This window comes from Salvelinus sp. IW2-2015, linkage group LG19 (assembly GCF_002910315.2).
Source record: "Salvelinus sp. IW2-2015 linkage group LG19, ASM291031v2, whole genome shotgun sequence".
Lineage (NCBI taxonomy): Eukaryota > Metazoa > Chordata > Actinopteri > Salmoniformes > Salmonidae > Salvelinus > Salvelinus sp. IW2-2015.
This window is the reverse complement of record NC_036859.1, coordinates 2,184,098-2,209,014: the sequence shown is the minus strand read 5'-3', so window position 1 is coordinate 2,209,014 and position 24,917 is coordinate 2,184,098. Positions and strand designations below refer to the sequence as shown.

Sequence of the window (24,917 nt, the reverse complement as noted above, 5' to 3'; positions counted from 1 at the left end):
TCTTATCTTTGAAACCTCAAAATATCTCAACTTGATTAGCTAACAGCTTGAAGCTCTACATTTTGCCATGGAATTATTCATGTTATGTTCAACAACCAATCAGTGATCACTCACAAAATACAGCGGCATAATGTTGCCTTTACCCGAAAGGCCAGTCTCTTTGGGACACAGAGTACAAGGAGTGGAATGTTAGCTAAACAGACTGGTACCCAGGTGTCTTGTTTTGCACACTTTGTACAAAATAATAAAATGCAGTACTACAGGATATTTCTTAACGTAGCTCTTTATTAGCTAGCTATAACTGGCATGTTCACGTATCGCCAACCAGGGTCAAAACTGAACATGACCTAACCATTTGGGTGGTCTTAACCAATCATAGCACAGTATGATATGGCGGTAAAATGCATCCAATTATAATTCAGTATGTGTACACATATGAATATTACACCAGGCTATCGAGGACCAGCAGTGAACAGTTTTATCCTTCACAAAAACGCATGATTCAAGGGGGACTCGAAACAATAATGTATGTACTCTGCCAACTTCATGTCAAGCGCTTTAGTGATTTGTGCCACCTGCAGTGATGGTAATAACAGAAGTCCATAAGACTCTTCTACTTTTTTTAATGATGTATGTTTAAACGTACATGTTGCAATTCATATTTTTTTCCGTAAAAGCAAGTGTGTGAAATGGATAAGCAAAAATGTGGAATTTCGTAATATACTGTATGCTAAAACATGCATTTTTAGATTGTCTAACGTAGGTACTAGTAGCTAGTAGCCTAGTCCAGGGGTTCCCAAACTTTTTCACTCAGTCCCCCTTCCAGCATCAGGGAACATCTCGCACCCCCCATTTCTATGGACACAAGCACTATTCATACACAAACTGTTCACACCCCTCTTGTTGGCTGAGAGAAAATGTTGCAGGTTTAAAGTTTATTTCCTGTAATTCTACACATTTTGGCAACGGGGTGCAACGAAAATGTAGCAGTTTTAAAGCTAATTTTCTTGCAATTCTATACATTTTGCCATGACTAATATGTATTCATGTGATATTTGAGTAACTCGAACATTACTGCAAAATCTATGGGTTAAAAAACATAGCTAAAAAACGTTAGCTGACATGGGCTAGTTGATCTGGACTTTTCTGACAAGTTATAAATCGCTCCTTAAGTTATGCAATGACTGACATGACAAGAGGAGTAGTGATGATGCACTACCCAATTTCGAAATGTCACCTTGTGCATTCTACTATTACAACTTTCAAGAGTAAGTAGAAAGCCGGACTGAGTTCCTTAAAAAAAACACTGGCCTAGTCAAGGATGCATCAATCATGTAAACCTTGAATTTTGAGGTTTAAAATAACCCTTTGGTGGCCAGTTGGGCTATTTTAAAAGGCCCAGTGCAGTCAAAAACGTGACTTTCCTGTGTTTTAAATATATTTCCACACTATGAGGCTGGAATAATACTGTGAAAATTATGTGTAACAGCTGTTTGAGAAGACTATTCAGACTATTTTGGTGGGAGTGAGTTTTGGCATTCCCTGGTGACATCACCATGCAGTAAATTAGTCAATAGACCAATAAGAAAGAGTTCCAGCCTCTCTGCCAATAACAGCTAATTGTCAGTTTCCCCATCCTGACTCAAATCACTCCCAGACAGTCCTAGCAAAATTCTTGATTGAGAAATTGCTCTTCGCTAAGAATCTATCGCTAAAAAGCAATTTTGGTTTCATTTGACCATTTTAATTGAAAGCAGGATGTCCAAGTTGTCATTTTCAGGATGGTAAAACGGTTTGTGTCAACTTAAAGTACCAAAACCAGATAGAAAGCATGCAGAAAGGATATTGAACTATATATGTTTTTTAAATAATACCATCTTTGAGAACTACCAATCAAATAAAAGCTAAACAGTCAGGGAGAATTGAGAATTCCCAAAACTGGGAGCAACATTAGCCATGGCAAAATACAGGAAATTTGCTTTAAATTTGCAAAATTGTCTCTGAGCTCCATTCAAAACTATGTGGAATTGCTAGAAATGAGCTTCAACACTGTGTATTTTTTCTCTCAGCTCAATGGAAAATATGTAGAAGTGCAGAAAATTTGCTTAAAACAGCACAATTTTCTCTATGCTGCCAAGATAACGGTACCTATCTAGCTAAATGGTAGAGTTTACACTTTCTCCTCCAATGAAATGTGGGGAGGTCAAAATAATGAAACTGTCTACCAAATCTAGTAATGTTAAAATGCTGATTACTTGCCATTATCATTCACCTGATAAGACAATATGTTTTTTTGTTGGTGCTAACATATGATGGGGGTTCCTGGGTCGCTTAGTTTGCCTGGGCGGGGGTCCCTGGGCAAGAAAAGTTTGAAAACCCCTATAGGCAGGGACACCCAAGTGTGACTGCTGTGTAACAGGGTGAATGAATGGTCCCAAAATTGCAATATGAATTTCAGCAAACAAAGAAAGGCATGTAACTACAGAGGACAAACATAGGTAAGCGTTTCATAATTAGCATTTTTAAAATGATTGACCTTGTAGTCTGAGCTGAATTCCACAAAGCCTCTGTTCAACTCCGTTGGTGGTGTTCATCAGACACTTACTTCACCATGAAGTTTAGTTTAGTCAGATTTAAATATTGATGATGACGAGGACACAGGGCTAAAACGTATTGGGTCTTTCAATAGGGAAAGATGTGGAAAATAATGTTATGTATCTATATCCCATATCCTTGCTTTTAATGAAAACTAAACTCATAGACTACCATCGTTCATCATCTGAGGGAATATAGAATAATCAATAACCATGCATTGCCATCAAGAAAATGCCATATTATCGCTTCATGAAAGAGTTATAGCTAAGTAATAACTGATCTCAACAAATAGTATATTGATTGACTATTGCCATAGTATATGAACTTATATAGGTCAATGGTAAAAACTTGCAGAAACATACATTTGCCAATCAGGATAGTGTACTTCAGAGGGAGTGTTGATGATTTAGGGCAGGCGTCCCCATTACATTCAGCCGTGGGCTGACATACAGTAGTTGTAAATCAATTGTACACTGAAAATTGCCCACAAAAATCCCAATCAGTATTTGACGAAAACAGAATTTCTTTCCTGGGATATGATCACATATGTCTCTAATTATGTGTTTGATTACTTGGGAACAGATTTCCTAAACAAAAATCAGTTTGACCTCATTTCCTGGTGAATGTATTCTTATGTTCAAGAAAAAAATATGTACTTGTTTTGTTTTGCTCAGAAAACTTTGGGGGCCCAAATAAAATGCCGACTACTGTATTGGGGAACCCTGATTTAGGGGGACGTAATTTGTTATGGGTCCCACACAGACGGGGAGTGTGCGCAAGCCAGTGATCCACTGGGATCATGTCTTCAATATTGGAGGAAGTGATTTAGCACAATCCTAGAAGAAAATAGCCATTCACTACTGTTGAAAATCTGAACCGATTCTGGTCTCAGGTTGGGACCGAGGGGCCGGGCCGCCCTTACTTGCTCGGGCGGCTCTAGAACGAGGATCTACTGTGTTGTATTGTGAGTTTTCATCCGCAAATCGTGGAAGATGGCCGACGTACCGGCGGAGTGCACCATCAAAGTGATGTGCCGTTTCAGGCCCTTGAATAGTTCAGAGGTGGCCAGAGGGGACAAATACATCCCAAAGTTTCAAGGGGAAGACCATGTGGTCGTCGGGGTAAGTTGGTTGCCATAGCTATTTATTTGTCTGCAAGCGAGTGCCCTCGATAGTGCGCTGCGCCATTGGTGATCGGCCAGTGTCAGAACAGTAGCTAGTTAGCTTAGCTGGATAACATTCCTGTCCACCCACATCAACTATGTTTTGCACTAACGTTAGTTGTAGGCTAGCTTACCCACACCATCGCCGATCAGGACATGACAGTATTTTTGGCTAACAATTGGTGGCCAGTCAATTGTGTATAAGTAGCTAGCTGTATTTCGCTGATTTGGCGAGTCGACCGGAGTCGACGTGATTAGTTCATCTTGCCGTATCGGCTAGCTAGTCAGTCAGCTGTCACTCAACAACAACAATGGCAGCCAAGTGCTTGCTAACGCATTTGCGAACGTCAGCTAACTACACTAGCGCTAACGTAATCTGCTAACATGTAACTAACTACACGTTGCGTTCAAAATAACTGCACATCTTTTGAGGTAACACCCAGAATCTGCTGGGACTGAGTTAATTTATCTAACTAGCTAACGTTAGCTTTCAAATCATAGCAATGCTTGACATTGCTATCTAGTTAGGCCAGTAGAACTGGCAATGGCAAATTAACTAGTTGGTCTAACGTTAGCTACACCCAGCAGCAAAGATGTTTCAGAATTTGACTAGCTAACTAGTATTACCTATTTCATCAACAAGATCACTGACAAGCCAGCTATGATGATGATGCCCCCTGACCCTAGTTAATTTAGTCAAACAAAGACTGCTGTGGGATACAGAACACAGCACAATACAGCACTGTGACTGTATCAAGAGCAGAATTCAGATGCAATATATTTCGTTCATTTATAACCACTGACACACAGTACATGTGTTTTGTAGCTAGAATTGATTCATTACATAGTCTGTAGCCTAAAATGGGTTTCTAACATGATGTAGACAAATACATTTCGTAATCATGTTATTGTGCTTGGCTACATTAGTTATCTCTGAACATATCTGGTTACAGTTACACCACTGGTCCATTAGTAAATAGATTCAGGAAATGGACGTTTGTTTGTTTTCTTTGGCCTAATTAGTCATCTTGTAATGTAAAACATTGGGCACGTCTCAAATGGCTCCCTGTGTAGTGCACTACTTTTGACCAGAGCCCTATGGGGTGTACTGTATATAGGGAATAGGGTGCCATTCAAGATGCACACTTGTTATGACAAAAGAAGGAAGTGCCTTCCACACAAAGTGGTGCTTAGAATGTTTTCAAACAGCAGACCTGGCCTTCATTCCTTATTTAATGGAGAAATCCGTTTGAAAGAAAAAACGATGTACATGTCATTAAATTAAATCATCCATATGTGTTGATCACATCTTTACTAATGCTGCAGAAATCTGCTCTAATGCAGTATCCATGTCCATCAGATGTAGTGATCATAATATAGTAGCCATATCTAGGAAAACCAAAGTTCCAAAGGCTGGGCCTAATATAGTGTATAAGAGATCTCACAAGAGGTTTTGTAGTGATTCCTATGTTGAAGATGTAAAGAATATTTGCTGGTCTGTTGTGTGTAATACAGACCCAGCAGAAACTGCACTTGATGCATTTATAAAATTGATTATTCCAGTTACCAATAAGCATTCAGCTATTAAGAAAAGGACCTGGCCTTCATTCCTTATTTAATGGAAAAATACATGGGTTTGAAAGATAAAACAATGTACTTGTCATATAATGCCATATTTCCATATTTGCGCTACAGGCCCTCAGACTAAGAACGATATGAGGAATAACCTTCCTTTGTCATTGTTCAAACAGAGCTTTAACTTTACAATGAAATAACATAGAGTAACTCCAATGAACCAGGTTAGAAATAACTGGACTATTCCTCAAATTGACAGTAAAGCAATAGACATGAAAAAGGATGGTTAAATATTATATTTTCACGACAAGATATCCTCCTGTTTCTCATGGACTTTGATGCACTGGACATGCCTCACCAAAGCCAACATCATTAAGTCTATAAAGCTTTTTACTGACATAAATAAATTGTAGTTCAGTAACTTATTTGCACTGAGTGTGTCCTCACAAATCTTCACCGTCAACCTACCTTTCAACACAGTCAGTGTCTCTTGTTTTCATTTAGGTAGTGCACTATTTAAGCAATAAGGCACGAGGGGGTGTGGTATATGGTCAATATACCACGGCTAAGGGCTGTTCTTATGCTCAACGCAGAGTGCCTGGACACAGCCCTTAGCCATGGTATATTGGCCATATATCACAAACCCCCGAGGTGCCTTATTGCTATTATAAACTGTTTACCATCAGAATTAGACCAGTCAAAAATAGTTTTGTCATACCCGTGGTATACGGTCTGATATACCACGGCTGTCAGCCAATCAGCATTCAGGGCTCAAACCACCCAGTTTATAAATAATAATAACACACTTTGGTATAGCCTAGTCCTAGGACTTGGCCTAGATTTGGAGGCTGAATGAAGAATTACATAATTCATGGGAAACACACTCAAGATCAACAGACCTTTGGCGGTTATGGCCTACTGTATGTCATCATGGCTGTTGGCTACTGAAAGGGATGCTCAGTAGGGATATATTTGGGCCAGGGGTGGATCTTATCTGTCAAAATGGGACTAGGCCAAGTTGGAAGATAATAATATAGTGTTTCGTAATATAAAATAGAAATAGATTTAGAAGGTGATGGTTGTCTCCAGTGCTTGTTTTGTTTACATTTTCAGGGCTTGTTGTAAGGGTGCGTGCTGGTGGCAGGGAAGTCAGGCGCAGGAGATCGAACTTGGTATAAAACGGAGCAGTTTAATAAGTGCTAAAAAAAACTCAGAAAACCAAAATATACAAAATAATACAAATGGGTACAAAAACCAGTCGCACACCAGAACATATCTTGCACAATGCTTACAAACAAACCATCACCGACAATGAGGGGGAACAGAGGGTTAAATACACAACATGTAATGAATGGGATTGGAACCAGGTGTGATACAAGACAAGACAAAACCAAAGGAAAATGAAAAGAGGATCAGCGGTGGCTAGAAGGTCGGCGACTTCGACCGCCGCCCGAACAAGGAGAGGGACCAACTTCGGCGGAAGTCGTGACACTTGTGACATCACTTTCCCAGCGTATTATCAGCTAGTTGTAGGATCTGAGTTTAGGCTTATCTGTCTGTGTAACTAGACTCCACATCTCAATCTGGGCCTAGAGGTGTAAAAAGGACTATCAAATACATTTGATTGATTGATTAGTACCATGACCTCCACTGATGCTACCGGTGTGCTTACAACAGACTCCCCATAACACACACACCACACACACACACACACACACACACAGACACACAGCACCATGAGAGTGTGCTACTTTTAGCTTTAGCAGTGGAAACTAACAGCAGGAGGAGAAGGGGAAGAGGATTGTAACTGAGAGTAGCCTACTATTCAGGCGGTTATTACCAATGCTATTGCTTAGCAGATAGTCTATGGGGGGGGGGGTTGCTAAAGCACTTGTCCTTCAACCCCTTAGCTAACCCTGTGGCTATTTATTTTGCTCTCTGAGTGATCTTGGATTTATCACTGTCCTATTGATTAGAAGTGTTTGTACATTCAAGACATCAGATTTGCCTAAAGGGTGGGATACCAAGAAGCCAGTAGTAGTATGCGTGAAAGAGATCAATTCTAAATACTAAAACAATGGTTTCACTGTGTCATCATGATTATCACTGAGTAATCATTGTTTCCGGCTGCAGTGGAGTGGAGGTAACTGGGGCACTGCCTTCCAGACTCATGAGGACTTTGAGCTGGGGCTGTGCTCAGGCTGTACTGTTAGTAAGGGGCCTGGCTGACCTGATGTTATGGGTACAGCTACAATACTCGGCTTCAGTGGCAGTCATGAGTTTGGTCCAAATGGCACCCTTTTCCATATATAGTGCAATACTTTTGACCAGGCTCTGCACGATATAGGGAATAGGGTGCAGTGCACTATAACCAATAGGGTAACAATTGGGACGCAACCTCAGTCTGGCTATGTTGTGTCTGGCTGAACTTTAAGTGTCAAGTCTCGTGACTGACCAGTAGGTCAGGTGATGCCAGGCAGATAACTGTTTATATTTAGAGTCATATTCCTGTAAAGCTTAGAGAGGATCTCATGTCAACAGCTGTTGAAGTAATATGGTTACAGGTTCACCAGCCTCATCTTAAGCCTATTCTTGTGGGAAGTTGCTATAGACCACCGAGTGCTAACAGTCAGTATCCGGATAATATGTGTGAAACACTTGAAAATGTATGCGATAACAACAGAGGTATATTTTCTGTGTGACCTAAATATTGACCGGTTTTCATCAAGCTGTCCACAAGCTTCAAACTGTAACCAGCCTGCAACCTGGTTCAGGTTATCAGTCAACCTACCAGGGTATTTGCAAACAGCACAGGAATCAAATCATCCATATGTATTGATCACATCTTTACTAATGCTGCAGAAATCTGCTCTAAAGCAGTATCCACATCCAACGGATGTAGTGATCATATAATATAGTAGCCATATCTAGGAAAACCAAAGTTCCAAAGGCTGGGCCTAATATAGTGTATAAGAGATCTCACAAGAGGTTTTGTAGTGATTCCTATGTTGAAGATGTAAAGAATATTTGCTGGTCTGTTGTGTGTAATATGGACTAAGCAGAAACTGCACTTGATGCATTTATGAAATGGATTATTCCAGTTACTAATAAGGATTCAGCTATTAAGAAAATGACTGTAAAAAAGTGTTAAATCCCCGTGGTTTGATGAGGAATTAAAAAATTGTATGGTTGAGAGGGACGAAGCAAAAGGAATCGCAAATAAGTCTGGCTGCACAGCTGATCGTGGACTCTGCTCCATCCTTCATTAGATCAGATGGCTCATTCATCACAAAACCCACTCCTGCCAACTATTTCATATTTTTGTTCATTGGCAAGATTAGCAATTTTGGGCCTGGCATGCCAACAACAAACTCTGAACCTACACATCCATTCATAACTGACCAAATTATGAATGACAAGCATTGTAATGTTGAAGGGAAGGGAAGCAAAAGTAATTATGCTACCTAAGAGTAGCACAGCACCCTTTACTGGCTCAAACAGCTGACCAATCAGCCTGCTACCAACCCTAAGTAAACTTTTGGGAAAAATTGTGTTTGACCAAATACATTGCTATGTTACAGTAAACAAATTAATAACTGACTTTCTGCATGCTTATAGGGAAGTACACTCAACATGTACAGCACTTACACAAATGACTGAGGATTGGCTGAAAGAAGTTGATAATAAGAAGCTTGTGGGAGCTGTTTTATTAGTCCAGTGCAGCTTTTGACATTATCGATCATAATCTGCTGCTGTGAAAACGTATGTGTAATGATTTTTTTCTTTTCTTTTTTTTAAATATATATATTTTTTTTGGGGGGGGTGGATCAGCTTAATATTGCGGAAAGAATGTTGTTTCCAATGTAATTGTCTGCATCATTTCCAATCCCCCATATTTTTTTGGGTAAATATATATATCCATTCACGTATGCATACATATACACATATATACATACACATACCTACATAGACATACATACTTTTTTTTAAAGAGTATACCTTATATTATTCCCTGCAAACCCTACCACCGATCCCCAATTGGAGTAAACTGATAAACATTCTGTTTTTACCTTCAATTATACATCTTATACACATTTACAGACACAGTCTACTTTATAATAGTTCTCTCTTGTTTGTTCTTAGTCCTTCCTCTATTCTGTTGTCCATCCAGTTTGATTTCCACTTGTAACTGTGCTATTTCACAATAGCTCCGCACCTATACACATTTCACAGATCCCGTATGCCTACATTGTTTATCTTGTTTAGTCCCACCCTTCAGCTCCACTCAACCTTTCCATCTATCTTCCAACATCATCCATTTCGGATTTTTATTGACATATATTTTTCAGCTGTGCTGTGATGCTTCACAAAAGATTTGAATCTTCCTATTCATAGCTTCCACGGATTGTAAATTAAAATAAACATTTTTGCTAAAATAATATTATATTATTGATTGATTGACTAGGCTTTTCAAATCCCCAGTATTGCTATCTGTAGCGTTAGTTCTACGCAAATGTTGCAATTCTTCAACCATTCTGGACCTGTGACCAAAACGAGCTACATGGACAATACCAAAATAAATGGTCTAATGACTCTGCCTCCTCACAGCAGAATCTACAGAGCTGAGAAGATTGTATCCCCATATATAACATCTATTAGTTGCAAGAATTTTGTACAATATTTAAATTGAAAAATTCGAAGTTTGAATCCGGCTTGTTTTGCGTATCAATTCATAAACCATGTGCCATGGAATGGGTACATCGAAAATCTCTTCCCAACTATTTTGCAATTTATATGGCACAGCTGTAAGTTTTTTGGTCCTTAAATGAAATTGGTATATGTTTTTATTTATCACACTTTCTTTAACCATTTATGTCTTTAATATAAGGCCGACATACAAGTTCCTTACTTTTATCCCTTCCACCTGCCTCTTCCATTTTTGTGGTAATGCTGCAATTAATTGGTTGTATTTTGGGTAGAGCAGACATTTCCATATGTCTGTGTTAGCTGCATGTGTGACATTACTCCACCAGTCCTATTTATGGATATCATTCACAAAAATTATACCTTTTTTAAACATTTCTTCGATAAATACAGTTTTTTTATCAATTACTATATTTGAATTTAACCACAAGATTTGTTGTACTATTTGTTCCGTCCTTTCAGGTGGATTAAACTGAAATTGCAACCAACTTTCTAAGGCTTGTTTAAAAAATAAAGATATTTTGGAGATTATTTCCTTTTCAAGCAACCGAAAGTGAGCAGGTGTAATCTGAATAAAGGGAAAAAGGCCCTTCTTGAACATAGGATGAGACATTCGTACCAATCTACTAGAGAACCAGTTTGGATTTAAGTATAACTTTTGTATGACTGATGCCTTTAGTGAGAAGTCTAATGCTTTAATATTTAATAATTTCTGCCCTCCGAATTCATATTCGTTATATAAATAGGCCCTTTTAATTTTATCTGGCTTGCCGTTCCAAATAAAATTGAATATTTTTTGTTCATATAATTTAAAAAGCAGGTCACTAGGTGTAGGCAAAACCATAAGCAAATAGGTAAACTGTGATATGATTAAAGAGTTAATCAGGGTGATTTTCCCACAAATAGACAGGTATTTTCCTTTCCATGGTAGCAAGATCTTATCTATTTTTGCTAACTTTCTATAAAAATTTATTGGAGTGAGATCATTTCTTTCTTTTGGGATTTGTATACCGAGTATGTCCACATCACCGTCAGACCATTTAATTGGTAAACTACATGGCAATGTAATATGTGTAATGACTTTAGATCACTGCTATATCATGTATTGAGAGTAACTTGTCTACAGAACACAGAGGGTGTTCTTTAATGGAAGCCTCTCCTACATAATCCAGGTAGTCGGGCATTCCCCAGGGCAGTTGTCTAGGCCCCTTTTTTCAATCTTTACTAATGACCTGGCACTGAGTAAAGCCTATTTGTCTATGTATGCCGATGACTTGACATTATACACGTCAGCTACCACAGTAAGTAAAATCACTGCAACATTTAAGAGCTGCAGTCAGTTTTAGAATGGGTGGCAAGTAGTAAGCTAGTACCAAACATTTCAAACTAAAAGCATTGCATTTGGGACAAACTATTCACCAAACCTTAACTAAATCTTGTAATGAATAATGTGGAAATTGAGCAAATTGAGGATACTAAACTGCTTGGTGTAACTATGAATTATAAACTGTCATGGTCAAAAGATATTGATGCAACGGTAGCTAAGATGGGTAGAGGTCTGTCCTTAATAAAGCGCTGCTCTACTTTCTTGACATTGCTATCAACATAACAAGTCCTACAGGCCCTAGTTTTGTCACACCTGGACTACTGCCCAGTCATATGTTCAAGTGCCACAAAGAGGGGCATAAGCAAATTACAGTTGGCCAAGAACAGAGCAGCACGTCTGGCCCTTGTATATGGAGAGATAACATCATTGACATGCATGTCAATCTCTCCTGGCTCAAAGTAGAGAGATTGACTGCATCACTACGGGTCTTTGTGAGAGGTATTGACATGTTGAAAGCACCGAGATGTCTGTTCAAATGACTAGCACACAGCTCAGACACCCATGCATACCCCACAAAACATGCCACCAGGGGTCTTCACATCCCCCAAGTCCAGAACAGAATATGGGAAATGCACAGTACTACACAGAGCCATGGCTACATGGAACTCTATTCCAAATCAAGTAACTCATGCAAGCAGTAGAATCAGATTTAACCAGATAAAACAATGCAGACTGTGAGGAACACACACAGGCAGACACTCTTCGCACACGTACACTGTGGTATTGTTGTATGGTGATATTGTACAGTTTCTGTTGTGGTATAGTGATGTTAAACTCTTTTATTTTTATTTTTTTGTATGATGTGCCATAATGTGTTTGGACTCCAGGAAGAGTAGCTGCTGCCTTTGCCGTTGCTTAGTTTATGGTCTAGATTACAATGTTAACTAGCAAGCTGCGCTAATGTTGCTATTTTGTAGAACGCCTTTATTGATACTAGCCAGATGGCCAAAGCTAGATAACTACCTAGCAAGATGACGAAGAAACGATTTATTTACTTTCCATAAACTCATACTGCCAGTGCCAGCCCATAGCCAAATGTTTAGCCAGCTAGCTAACGTTATCATATTCGCTAGCTAGCACAATATAGCTAGAGCGCTAGCTAGCTAAGGACGCGAATCCATTGGGATTTAATTATGCCAATAGTAGCTAGGGTGGTTAGCTAGTTTGGAGGAATTATTTTGTGTTGTGTGCACTGTGTCTGTGTACTTACCTACCATCCCATTGCCCAATAATGTTTGTACCATGTTGTTATGTTTTGCTGCCTTGTTATGTTGTTGTTTTAGGTCTCTCTTTATGTAGTGTTGTGCTGTCTCTCTTGTTGTGATGTGTGTTTTGTCCTATATTTATATTGTATTTATTTTTTTAATCCCATGCTCCCGTCCCCGCAGGAGGCCTTTTGGTAGGCCGTCATTCTAAATAAGAATTTGTTCTTAACTGACTTGCCTAGTTAAATAAAGGTTAAATAAATAAAATAAAAAAATCCTATAGCCTAGGTTTCCTATGAAGTGTGACTGGCTCATGACATTTAACAGTGGATGTATGAATTAAATGCCACATTAAAAGAAAGTGTGACTCCTGTTGGCTCCCCACGTGAGGGTTTGTGCTCTCTGATTGGCTCAAAGTCAAGTTGTTGGCCACCGATTAGCATTTCACTTCTACAAGGAGAAGGGGCAGGTTCATCGCTTCCGGGTCGGCACGCAGCAGGTACAGCTTTTGTTCTAGCAAGAGAAAGAAAGGCCTCCCACTGTGATAAGTACCTATCGGCAGGGAGATTCTCGGGGTGTTTCATGCGTAACACCTTGCCCAAACCGGCTGCGCGCGTGCGCCATCGTGCATACATTTATTTTGCCGCCCCACACCAAACGCGATCACAACACGCAGGTTAAAATATCAAAACAAACTCTGAACCAATGACATTAATTTGGGGACAGGTCGAAAAGCATTAAACATGTATGGTAATTTAGCTAGTTAGCTTGCACTTGCTAGCTAACGTTAATTTGTCCTATTTAGCTAGCTTGTTGTTGCTAGCTAATTTGTCCTGGGATATAAACATTGAATTGTTATTTTACCTGAAATGCACAAGGAACTCTACTCCGACAATTAATCCACACAAACGGCCAACCAAATCGTTTCTAGTCATCTCTCCTCCTTCCAGGCCTTTTCATTGTTTAAATTATATGGTGATCGCATCTAAACTTTCATTGTATTACCATGACTACCGGCAAAACAGTTCGTCTTTCTATCACCCACGTGGGTATAACCAATGAGGAGATGGCACGTTTGTACCTGCTTCTATAAACCAATGAGGAGATGGGAGAGGCAGGACTTGCAGCGCGATCTGCGTCAGAAATAGGAACGACATCTATTTTTAGCCCTTGGTGTCGCAAACGCTAGTTGGCGTGGGTGCAAAAATTGAATAACATGGATTTCTAAATTTATTTTGCGACGCTCGCGCACGCGACGTGTCCGGTCTGGTCAGCATGTAAGACAATCGTTCTACAACACCTTGCTACGGAAGTAGCTTGCAACTTAGTTTCGTCACGTTATGTAAATACATGTTACCATGGAAATGGTATCAACTGCGAGTTGAATGCCCGGTCTTGAGTCAGCTCAGCTGTCCAACAAAATATTCTATAACTGGCGAGATTTGTCTCATGTCGTCTCTCCTTAAGTACGTTGTTTGATCTTTCCAGAGGGACAAATCCCAAAACGTTTATCCCTAAAACCGGTGTGGACATTGCACAGATATCGCCCAGTTTGAGTGTAGATGCATTTATCACCTAAAAACCTATGTTCGTGTTAAAGAAAAAACATTCTATGCTGTAAATATCATATTGATGTGCTTATAAAGACAGTATATCAACACTTACCTAGCAAATAAAAATAAGTTGTGTATAGACTACAACTTCAGCGGTCTAACCAGAACTAGAATGGCATTCTATTTGGCCAAATCTAAGGAGGAAGCTTTGTCAGTAGCCTACAGAGTTAATACGAGAAGAGGGAAATTTCTGAACTTATGTAGACATTCTGAACAAAGTGTTTTGATAACTTTCAAGTGTAACAGTTCCATGTTGAATACACCCTACTTCACATAATACTGTAGAACTGTACTGCTAATATAGCAATGTGCAAATATTATACCTTCCTGTCCTGTATAAGACAGGCGTTCCCTGATATGTTTGAAGAACACACAGGGGCCCCACCCACTGATGGTACCATTCGATTCAATACTAACAAACGACAACAACATGTAACAGATGTCTTGGAATTGTAATGCTGAGTTTAAGGTCTCAGTATCAACCTGTCTTTCAGTCAGAGGAATCCATTCCATTTCTTTTAGAAATGTAAAAAATAAAAATAAAAGCAGAAATATTCCATTTCAATTGAAGCACCTTTGACAATGATTACAGCCTCGAGTCTTCTTGGGTATGACACTGCAAGCTTGGCACACCTGTATTTGAGTAGTTTCTACCATTCTTCTCTGAAGATCCTCTCAAGCTCTGTCAGTTTGGATGGGGAGCGTTGCTGCACAGCTATTTTCAGATCTCTCCAGAAATGTTAGATCGGGTTCGATGGGTTCTGACCTCTAAACTTGAAATATTGTTAATCATCAGGTATTCTATGGAAAGGATAAGGGCCACTGGTTGTTACACCAGAAGTTAATGGTTATCTGTAGGAGGAATGTATATGGTGTAGTCAATTAAGGTTGGATATGAGCCAGGGGCTTGGAATGTACTGATGAAAAGAAAGGCAATTCATTTTATTTTTGATTTAACCTTTATTTAGTCAGTTAAGAACAAATTCTTATCTACAATGACGGCCTACCCCAGCCAAAGCCTAACCCAGAAGACACTGGGCCAATTGTGCGCCGCTTATGGGAGTCCCAATCATGGCCGGTTGGAATTGAACTAGGGTCTGTAGTGACACCTCTAGCACTGAGATACAGTGCCTTAAACCGCTGCGCCACTCGGGATAAGGGTTGGTAAGGGTGGAGAGCTGTGGATTAGTGAGGAATGGGGGCCGAGGTAAGGGAGAAGGAACAGTTTATTACCCACATCTCTTAACTTCCTGCCTAGCAATAAAGATGTAATGTTCAGAGGGAAGGAGGAGACTACTTCACCTAAATTGGGGTATATATACTTGTGCTGGTGGGAACATGTCTGTCTGTTCAGCTGTCTGACCCATTGGGTGAATAAACTTGGTTTGAGCTTTAATAATCGTCTGTGAGTTTTTACTCTGTTAATTTAGAACCTTCCAGGCTCTGGCTGGGCCACTCAAGGACATTCAGAGACTTGTCCCGAAGCCACTACTGCAGTGTCTTGGCTGTGTTCTTAGGGTCGTTGGCCTGTTGGAAGGGGAATCTTCTCCCCGGTCTGAGGTCCTGAGCACTCTGGAGCAGGTTTTCATCAAGGATCTCTGTGCTTTGCTCCTTTCATATTTCCCTCGATTCTGACTAGTCTCCCAGTCCCTGCCGCTGAAAAACATCCCCACAGCATGATGCTGCCACCACCATGCTTCACCGTAGGGATGGTGCCAGGTTTCCTCCAGACGTGATGTTTGGCATTCAGGCCAAAGAGTTGAATCTTGGTTTCATCAGATCAGAGAATCTTGTTTCTCATGGTCTGAGAGTCTTTAGGTGCCTTTTGGCAAACTCCAAGCGGGCTGTCATGTGCCGTTTACTGAGGAGTGGTTTCCGTCTGGCAACTCTACCATAAAGGCCTGATTGGTTGAGTGCTGCAGAGATGGTTGTCCTTCTGGAAGGTTCTCCCATCTCCACAGCGGAACTCTGGAGCTCTGTCAGAGTGTCCATCAGGGTCTTGGTCACCTCCCTGACCAAGGCCCTTCTCCCCCGATTACTCAGTTTGGCCAGGCGGACAGCTCGAGGAAGGGTCTTGGTGGTTCCAAACTTCTTCCATTTAAGAATGATGGAGGCCACTGTGTTTTTGGGGACCTTCAATGTTGAAGAAAGGTTTTGGTACCCTTCCCCAGATCTGTGCCTCGACATGATCCTGTCTTGGAGCTCTACGGACAATTCCTTCGACTTCATGGCATGGTTTTTGCTCTGACATGCACTGTCAACTGCGCACTGTCAAATAAATGTGCAAACATTTCTAAAAACCTCTTTTCGCTTTGTCATTATGGGGTATTGTGTGTAGATTGCTGAGGATTTTTATTTTATAAATTTTAGAATAAGGGTGTAAACTAACAAAATGTGGGTGGAAAATCAAGGTGTCTGAATACTTTCCCAAGGAACTCTATACACACAGCACTGATTACATTGTCAATGGTGGTAATGTGAATTCCAGGACAGATAGTATTTTGACCTTTTTGACCATATGAAATGTGACCAACCTGATTCAAGTCCGCTCCATTACTCTGAAGCTGGACTAGTGTCTGGCCATAGCCTCGGGCCTTCTGTTACAGCTCATGATATGGTAAAGGGGTTCCCACGATGCTGCTGAACATCAAATCCACCAAGTTTGTACATAGCCTGTGAATGAAGTAAAATATCATCACTCAATAAACCTATAGCGAGAACAATTACTGTCACTACTTTGGAAGTAATTTGTATGCTAATAAAGGGACTGAAAAGTTATAGAATAGACTCAGGCCGGTGACGCTGACACTATGCAACCAGCTGTGTATGCTGCTGAATTGTTTTATTTTTTATTTAACCTTTATTTCAATAGGCAAGTCAGTTAAGAACAAATTCTTATTTACAATGATGGCCTACCCCGGCCAAACCTGGACGACGCTTGGCCAATTGCCCTTTGGGACTCCCAATCACAGCCGGATGTGATACAGCCTGGAATGGAACCAGGGACTGTGGTGACGCCTCTTGCACTGAGATGCAGTGCCTTAGACCGCTGCGCCACTCGGGAGTGCAAAATGCTTGCTGATATTTTTGTTATTTTCTGAGTTTGCTCACTCTTGGCATTCTCTCAACCACCTTCATGAAGAATGCTTTTCCAACAGTCCTGAAGGAGTTCCAACATGCTGAGCCCTTCACTCTGTGGTCCAACTCATCCCAAACAATTTCAATTGGGTTGAGGTTGGGTGTTTGTGGAGGCCAGGTCATCTGATGCAGCACTCCATTACTCTCCTTGGTCAATTAGCCCTTTCACAGCCTGGAGATGTGTTTTGGGTCATTGTCCTGTTGAAAAACAAATTATAGTTCCACTAAGCGCAAACCAGATGGGATGGCGTATCACTGCAGAATGCTGTGGTAGCCATGCTGGTTAAGTGTGCCTTGAATTCTAAATAAATCACCAACATTGTCACCAGCAAATCACCCCCACAAAATCACACCTCCTCCTCCGTGCTTCACAGTGGGAACCACACATGCGGAGATTATCCATTCACCTACTCTGTGTCTCACAAAGACATGGCGGTTGGAACCAAAAATCAAAAATTTGGACTCATCAGACCAAAGGACAGATGTCCACCGGTCTAATGTCCATTGCTCGTGTTTCTTGGCCCAAGCATGTCTCTTCTTCTTATTGGTGTCCTTTAGTAGTGGTTTCTTTGCAGCATTTCAATCATGAAGGCCTGATTCACGCAGTCTCCTCTGAACAGTTGATGTTGAGATGTCAGTTACTCTGTGAAGCATTTATTTGGGCTGAAATCTGAGGTGCAGTTAACTGTAATGAACTTATGCTCTGCAGCAGAGGTAACTCTGGGTCTTCCTTTCCTGTGGCGGTCCTCATGAGAGCCAGTTTCATCATAGCGCTTGATGGTTTTTGTGACTGCACTTGAAGAAACTTTCAAAGTTCTTGAAGTTTTCCGCATTGACTGACCTTCATGTCTTAAAGTAATGGACTGTCGCTTCTCTTTGCTTATTTGAGCTGTTCTTGCTATAATACTGACTTTTACCATATAGGGCTATCTTCTGTATACCACCGCAACCCTGTCACAACACAACTGATTGTCTCAAACGCATTAAGATGGAAAGAAATTACACAAATTAAGTTTTAATAAGGCATACCTGTTAATTTTAATGCATTCCAGGTGACTACCTAATGAAGCTGGTTGAGAGAAGGCCAATGGTGTGCAAAGCTGTCATCACGGCAAAGGGTGACTACTTTGAAGAATCTTAAATATACAATTTGATTTGTTTAACACTTTTTGGTTACTACATGATTATTTCATTGTATTGATGTCTTCACTATTATTCTACAATGTAGAAAATAGTCAAAATTAAGAAAAACCCTGGAATGAGTAGGTGACCAAACTTTTACCTGGTACTGTAGGTAATAGGTTGCCTTTTGGGACGTAGCATGGGTTAACATTCTGTGGAGGCTCACCAGGGGTTTATTGGGCTGTGTGTGTGTGTGGAGTTGATCATGGCATTGTTTTAACAGAGTGGTGGGGTGTTGTATTTGTTGGTTGGTTATAATTAGCTTTTTCTGTCGAAGAGAGCTGTGTGTCTTGGGTGTGCATGGGAGAGCAGGTTGATAGCTCATTTGGATGGTACAGCCCCTTACCGTGGCACACTTTATGTTGGCTTCATCTTGATTTTAAAGCTGTGTTTAAATATGAATGTCAGACAAGTTGTTCAATTCATTCTCTAATCTCTCTCGCTCTCTCTCAGAGCAAACCGTTCCAGTTTGACAGAGTGTTCCAGCCCAGTACGACACAGGAGCAAGTATACAACGCCTGCGCCCAGAAGATCGTCAAAGGTGAGCTCTCCTCCATTCATTGTTTATGAACACTCTCCCTACTGTAGGTGTTTTCGTTGTGTCCGTGCACAAACCTGAGGAGAAAGCCGGTCTGAAAGAGGAGTAACTTTGCAGCGACTACTACCTTCTGGCTGTCTATTTGGTTTCCTTTTTTGTGTATTTCTGTGAGAGGGGTTGAGTACAGAAGACACATTTCTGTCTTGTATGAGTCAATAAGGTAGTCTTCTTCTTTCAGATGTTCTGGAGGGTTACAACGGGACAATATTTGCGTACGGACAGACATCTTCCGGCAAAACACACACGATGGAGGGTAACCTCCATGACACAGATGGAATGGGGATCATCCCCAGGATAGTGCAGGACATCTTTAACTACATCTATTCCATGGACGAGAACCTGGAGTTCCACATCAAGGTAGGTACTGGTTAGTACTCTACAAATACATCCCCCTTCTTGCCCTCTAAATTGCACTCTTTTCCCGAGATAGTGCACTACTTTTGTCAGGCGAATAGTTTCTGGTCAAAAGTAGTGCGTTATGTAGGGAATAGGGTGCCATTTGGGATGCAGATTTGTTCTGTCCAATTGGAACAACTCTTCCTACTCTCCATAGGCAGCATGCTAACCTTGAATTGCCCCAGCTCGTTCAACGACACTCCGTAGAATCACTTCACTTAGCAGGTTTTCAAAACCTATTGATTTCTCTATGTGGGATCTCTGCTAATAAGAGATGACTCTTCTCTTCCAGGTTTCCTATTTTGAAATTTACTTGGACAAGATTCGGGACCTCTTGGATGGTATGTCCCAGGCAGAGTGAACACAGACTGTCCCAATGGCACCCTTTCCCCTACTTTTGACCAAGGCTCTCTGGTGAAAAGTAGTGTACTACGTCGGGAATGGGGTGCCATTTGGAACACACAATGTATAGCGTGCCTGTCCTTTTGGCTCGTGGCCATGCTACAGTAGTGTGGATAATTGGCTAGTTTACATTACGATCTGTTGAAAGGCTACGTAGAGCTTACCTAATGAATGAAAATGTGCATGTTGAAAGAGGAAAAAGGTGGAAATGTTACTGATATTGGAATGAATATTCAGTTCATTTTTTGACTGAAAAGAAAGAATGTCTGCATATTGGTACGTTAACATGCTGTATCTGTATCTGCCATTACGTCAATTCTCCCCACCCAGTTTGAGCGTGAGGTTTCTTCACACACGCTATGGCTGCATTTACACAGGCAGCCCAATTTTGATATTTTCCCCAATTATTGGCAAAAAAAGCTGATCTGATTGGTCAAAAGATCAATTAGTGGAAACAAGTCAGAATTAGTCTGCCTGTGTAAATGCTGTCAAGGATACTTAAATGGCTAATTCAGGGGTCTCTAACCTTTTCTAGCATGACAGCTACTTAAAAAAAAAAAGAAATCAGCATGTCATGAGCAACATTTTTTTCTTAGCTTTCAAATAGGCACCTTCTTCTCTTCTCTCTCCTGCAGCTCTTCCCGGTTCCTTAGTGTACACGAGAAAGTAGTGCACTATGCTTTCTGTCAATATACCTAGTAAAATAATGGTTAATAAACAACTCTAAGGGAGGCCTTATAAAATCAGGGATTTTTTTTTCTCACCCAAATTATTTTGGATATATTTTTTTTGTATATTGTTTTTTTCACTCTCAAATGAACAATTGTTCATAGAGAAGCAACGAAATTGTATGTTCTGAGTCCATGTCAATGCTTAAATCACATTCGAATACCATTTTATTTTAGGTCTGGAAGAACACTAACACATTTTGTATTTTTTTTTTCTGTAATTCCCCTTTAATTGCGCATCTAGCGTGTACGGAATGTGCAGTCTAATGTGCGGGTCTAGTGATGCTGCTGCTAATTTCATAGCAACGTTTGGCAAATAACAGATACAAATGATATACTTACTGCCAGGTAAACCCTACTTTGCAGTTAACATTTAATTGAGAAGGTTTTGGGGAAAGTATTTCTGTCAGTATTTCTGTCACATCAACCGGCTACACACGGAGTGACAGGCAAACGCGCCTACCACACAAACAGACGGTGGCAATATGGCTGGAAATTATTTGTCAGATAGTGTGTTAGGTTTGGCTTTTTAAGCTAATATGTGAGATTTGTTTAGGACAGTTTGCGGCGGAAGACGTGAATATTGCATATACATTTAGAATTGTTTGGCGAGCTACTCGTAGGTGGGCTGCGAGCGACTGGTAGCTGGCGATCGACCTGTTGGAGACCACTAGGATAATGAAATGTATGTTTCCTTCTCTCTTCTCCAGTGTCAAAGACGAACCTGTCGGTGCACGAAGACAAAAATAGAGTTCCCTATGTCAAGGTGAGGCTTCGATCCAGGGATGAACAAACTATCCCTCACCCATTCAACTGTCACAGAGTTAGACCGCAGCCACCTAATAACAAAAGACATGAAGGTGTTGCCTGACCTTGTTAATGTAGCTATTGCCTATGAAAAGACACATTCTCTGAAGATATGCATGCACGCACTAGTGCAAGTCGCTCTGAATCAAAGCATTTGTTGAAATGGCATTTATTATTGTTATTATATTTAGAATTTATAAGATGGCCCAGTGTCACGTCATTGTTTTTTTGTCCACAGGGATGCACTGAGAGATTTGTCTGCAGCCCAGAGGAAGTCATGGACACCATCGACGAAGGAAAATCGAACAGACACGTAGCAGTTACAAGTAAGAGACCGCACCAAATCTCCATCCCAAATGGCGCCCTATTCCTTTTATAGTGCACTACTTTTGATCAATCCCCACAGGGCTCTGGTATGGGCCCTGGTCAAAAGCAGTGCACTATAAAGGGAATAGACTACCTTATGGGACGCGTCCCAAAGCATCAACCCTGAGCCTCACGTATCTTGTGTGTCCATTTCAATGCCATATTCTTTGCCCGAAATGGTTCCTCTGTCTGTAATGTTACCTGATACGCCTCAATAGGTCATTGAGTTTGATTTTCTTTTTGTTCTGACTTCAGAAATGGCGCTCAATGGTTTCTCACGCTACCCTGGTTCTCAGATCGGTTTCTGCACTCTTAACGACTCGTCACGCATCGCCACGCCAAACATGGCATGACAATTCCATAAAGTGGTCGGCAAGAGAGCACAAACAGATCTATCATCCAGGCTATTCTCACGCATGTGAGCTCTGGTTACCGACGCATCCATAAAATCAAACCGATCTACTGTACACAATAAGAAACAGTGTGCCACATACTACATGATCATACACTCTGTCTGTAGTGTGTATTCATCCCCTTTATAGTACACAACTTTTGAGGGCTCTGGTCTATGTAGGGAATGGGGTGCCATATAAATGCCTGTTCAGTGCTGATCCCAGATGTGTCGTCTTGCTGTAGATATGAACGAGCACAGCTCCAGAAGTCACAGTATCTTCCAGATCAACGTGAAGCAGGAGAACACCGCTACCGAGCAGAAACTCAGCGGAAAGCTCTACCTCGTCGACCTGGCTGGAAGTGAAAAGGTTGGGAAAAAGCCCTCGCACGTCTGAGTTAGCTTGTTGCAGGGGCGCGGGAGTAAGCAATGATGTTAGAGAAGAGAAACCTGAACACTGCTCTTTCGTGTTCTGACGACGGCTGAGGCAGGTGCCGTTACGTAATCTTAATAAAGGTATACTGGCAAGAGCGGTCTCTCTCGCTCTCCCTTCGGCACTCTCTCACACTTAGTCCTCTCTGCTACCTGGTGGAAATGGAAAAAAGATTTCCATCTCTGAGCAAATGCACATAGCCCATCTTGTCTTTTCCCGGTTGCCTAATGATGTTAACTGATTAACATTGTTAGGCAATGTCATTCGGACCACATGCTTGACCCACGATAATATACTATTAATATCTCTTAAGGACTCAAAGAAAGTGTTACTGTTCAAGTCCTCCCATCTTACCAGACGGTCTCTGTCTGTTTCTTTCCTCCCAGGTCAGCAAGACTGGAGCAGAGGGCGCCGTGTTGGATGAGGCCAAGAACATCAACAAGTCTCTGTCATCACTGGGCAATGTCATTTCAGCCCTGGCCGAAGGGTCTGTGAGTACTTCTCTACCGTGACGGATATTATGACTGGCGGTTTGTTTGGTGTTCATTCAGTGCAAAGACACGCGTAAGACTCACTAAAGACCAATACCTCACATCAAGAGTATCCTCAATTCTTTAAGAGACGAAAATACATGTGCCTCAAGGCAAAGGTTTTGGTTCAAGCTGATTCACACTTGTTTAATTCTACACCTTTTGTCTACACCTTTTGTCTACACCTGCTTTGTTTCAGGGCTATATCCCATACAGAGACAGTAAAATGACCAGAATCCTTCAGGATTCTTTGGGGGGGAACTGTAGGACCACCATCGTCATCTGCGCCTCCCCCTCCGCCTACAACGAGTCGGAGACCAAGTCCACTCTCATGTTCGGACAGAGGTGGGCGCACTCACTAGCTCTTGACAGGATAGTTCACTCAAAAACGATCTTTTCAGTAGTCCACTGTTGAAACAATCCCCCCAAAAAGTGTTCATGTCAGCAGCCACATTTTCAACATAGAGCAAAACGTGTGATGACGATGAGTTTGAAAAAAAGATCATATGAAAAAAATACATCAACATTTGACAATGAGTTTACCAACAGTCACTATTTAGTGAGCTATTCAGGGCTGTTGAATTCGAATGGGGTGTAATGACTTGGTCCTGTTTGCGATGTTTCCAGAGCGAAGACCATTAAGAACACAGTGTGTGTGAACGTGGAGCTGACGGCAGAACAATGGAAGAAGAAGTACGAGAGGGAGAAGGAGAAGGGAAAGGCCTTGAGGAACACCATCACCTGGCTGGAGAATGAGCTCAACCGCTGGAGGAACGGTGAGGAGGAGAGGACATTCACCTGGGTCCCATATGGCATCCTATTACCGATGAAGCGCACTACTTTTGACCAGGGCCTATGTAACGGATGTGAAATGGCTAGCTAGTTAGCGGGTACGCGCTAGTAGCGTTTCAATCAGTTACGTCACTTGCTCTGAAACCTAGAAGTAGTGTTGCCCCTTGCTCTGCAAGGGCCGTGGCCTTTGTGGAGCGATGGGTAACGATGCTTCGTGGGCGACCGTTGTTGATGTGTGCAGAGGGTCCCTGGTTCGCGCCCGTGTCGGGGCGAGGGGACGGTTTAAAGTTATACTGTTACATTGATGCTGTTGACCCGGATCACTGGTTGCTGCGGAAAAAGGAGGAGGTTGAAAGGGGGGTGAGTGTAACGGATGTGAAATGGCTAGCTAGTTAGCGGGTACGCGCTAGTAGCGTTTCAATCAGTTACGTCACTTGCTCTGAAACCTAGATGTAGTGTTGCCCCTTGCTCTGCAAGGGCCGTGGCCTTTGTGGAGCGATGGGTAACGATGCTTCGTGGGCGACCGTTGTTGATGTGTGCAGAGGGTCCCCTACTCCTGTCTGAGCTTTCTGTGTCGCCACGCTGCCCCCTGCAGGTGAGAGTGTGCCGGTGGACGAGCAGTTTGACAAGGGGAAGGCCCAAGCTGAGGTGCTGGCCCTGGACAATGTGCCCAACGACAAGCCTGCCTCCACCCCCAACATGCCCCAGCTCCGTCTGACTGACGCTGAGAAGGACACGTGTGAGGGGGAGCTGGTCAAGCTCTACAAGCAGCTGGATGATAAGGTGAGAGAGACCTGCCACATGACCGCTTCGGTGACAGCATGGGCAGGACCATTGACGGCTATCTCCATTATGGGCCACTTGCACCCTCGTTCCAACTCGAGGGTGAAACCGGTCACAGAACCTCCAGCCC

The 24,917-nt window shown here is 41.6% G+C and overlaps 1 protein-coding gene across 3 annotated transcripts in view; it reads left to right on the top strand.

The window, feature by feature from the left end:
- Positions 1–3,340: 3,340 nt before the first annotated feature.
- LOC111979260 (kinesin-1 heavy chain) overlaps positions 3,341–24,917 on the top strand; it is a 31,883-nt gene continuing 10,306 nt past the window's right edge. For 2 of the 3 annotated variants that reach the window (XM_024009674.2, XM_024009673.2), the window contains exons 1-11: positions 3,341–3,716; positions 19,015–19,102; positions 19,338–19,516; positions 19,848–19,896; positions 21,396–21,451; positions 21,731–21,818; positions 22,495–22,619; positions 23,069–23,173; positions 23,412–23,557; positions 23,840–23,988; positions 24,600–24,787. In XM_024009674.2, coding sequence (XP_023865442.1) covers positions 3,588–3,716; positions 19,015–19,102; positions 19,338–19,516; positions 19,848–19,896; positions 21,396–21,451; positions 21,731–21,818; positions 22,495–22,619; positions 23,069–23,173; positions 23,412–23,557; positions 23,840–23,988; positions 24,600–24,787 — 1,302 coding nt within the window. In that variant the 5' untranslated portion in view covers positions 3,341–3,587. Of the gene's footprint in view, positions 3,717–18,444; positions 18,498–19,014; positions 19,103–19,337; positions 19,517–19,847; positions 19,897–21,395; positions 21,452–21,730; positions 21,819–22,494; positions 22,620–23,068; positions 23,174–23,411; positions 23,558–23,839; positions 23,989–24,599; positions 24,788–24,917 lie in introns of those variants that run through there. The other variant, XM_070448760.1, reaches the window with a different exon arrangement.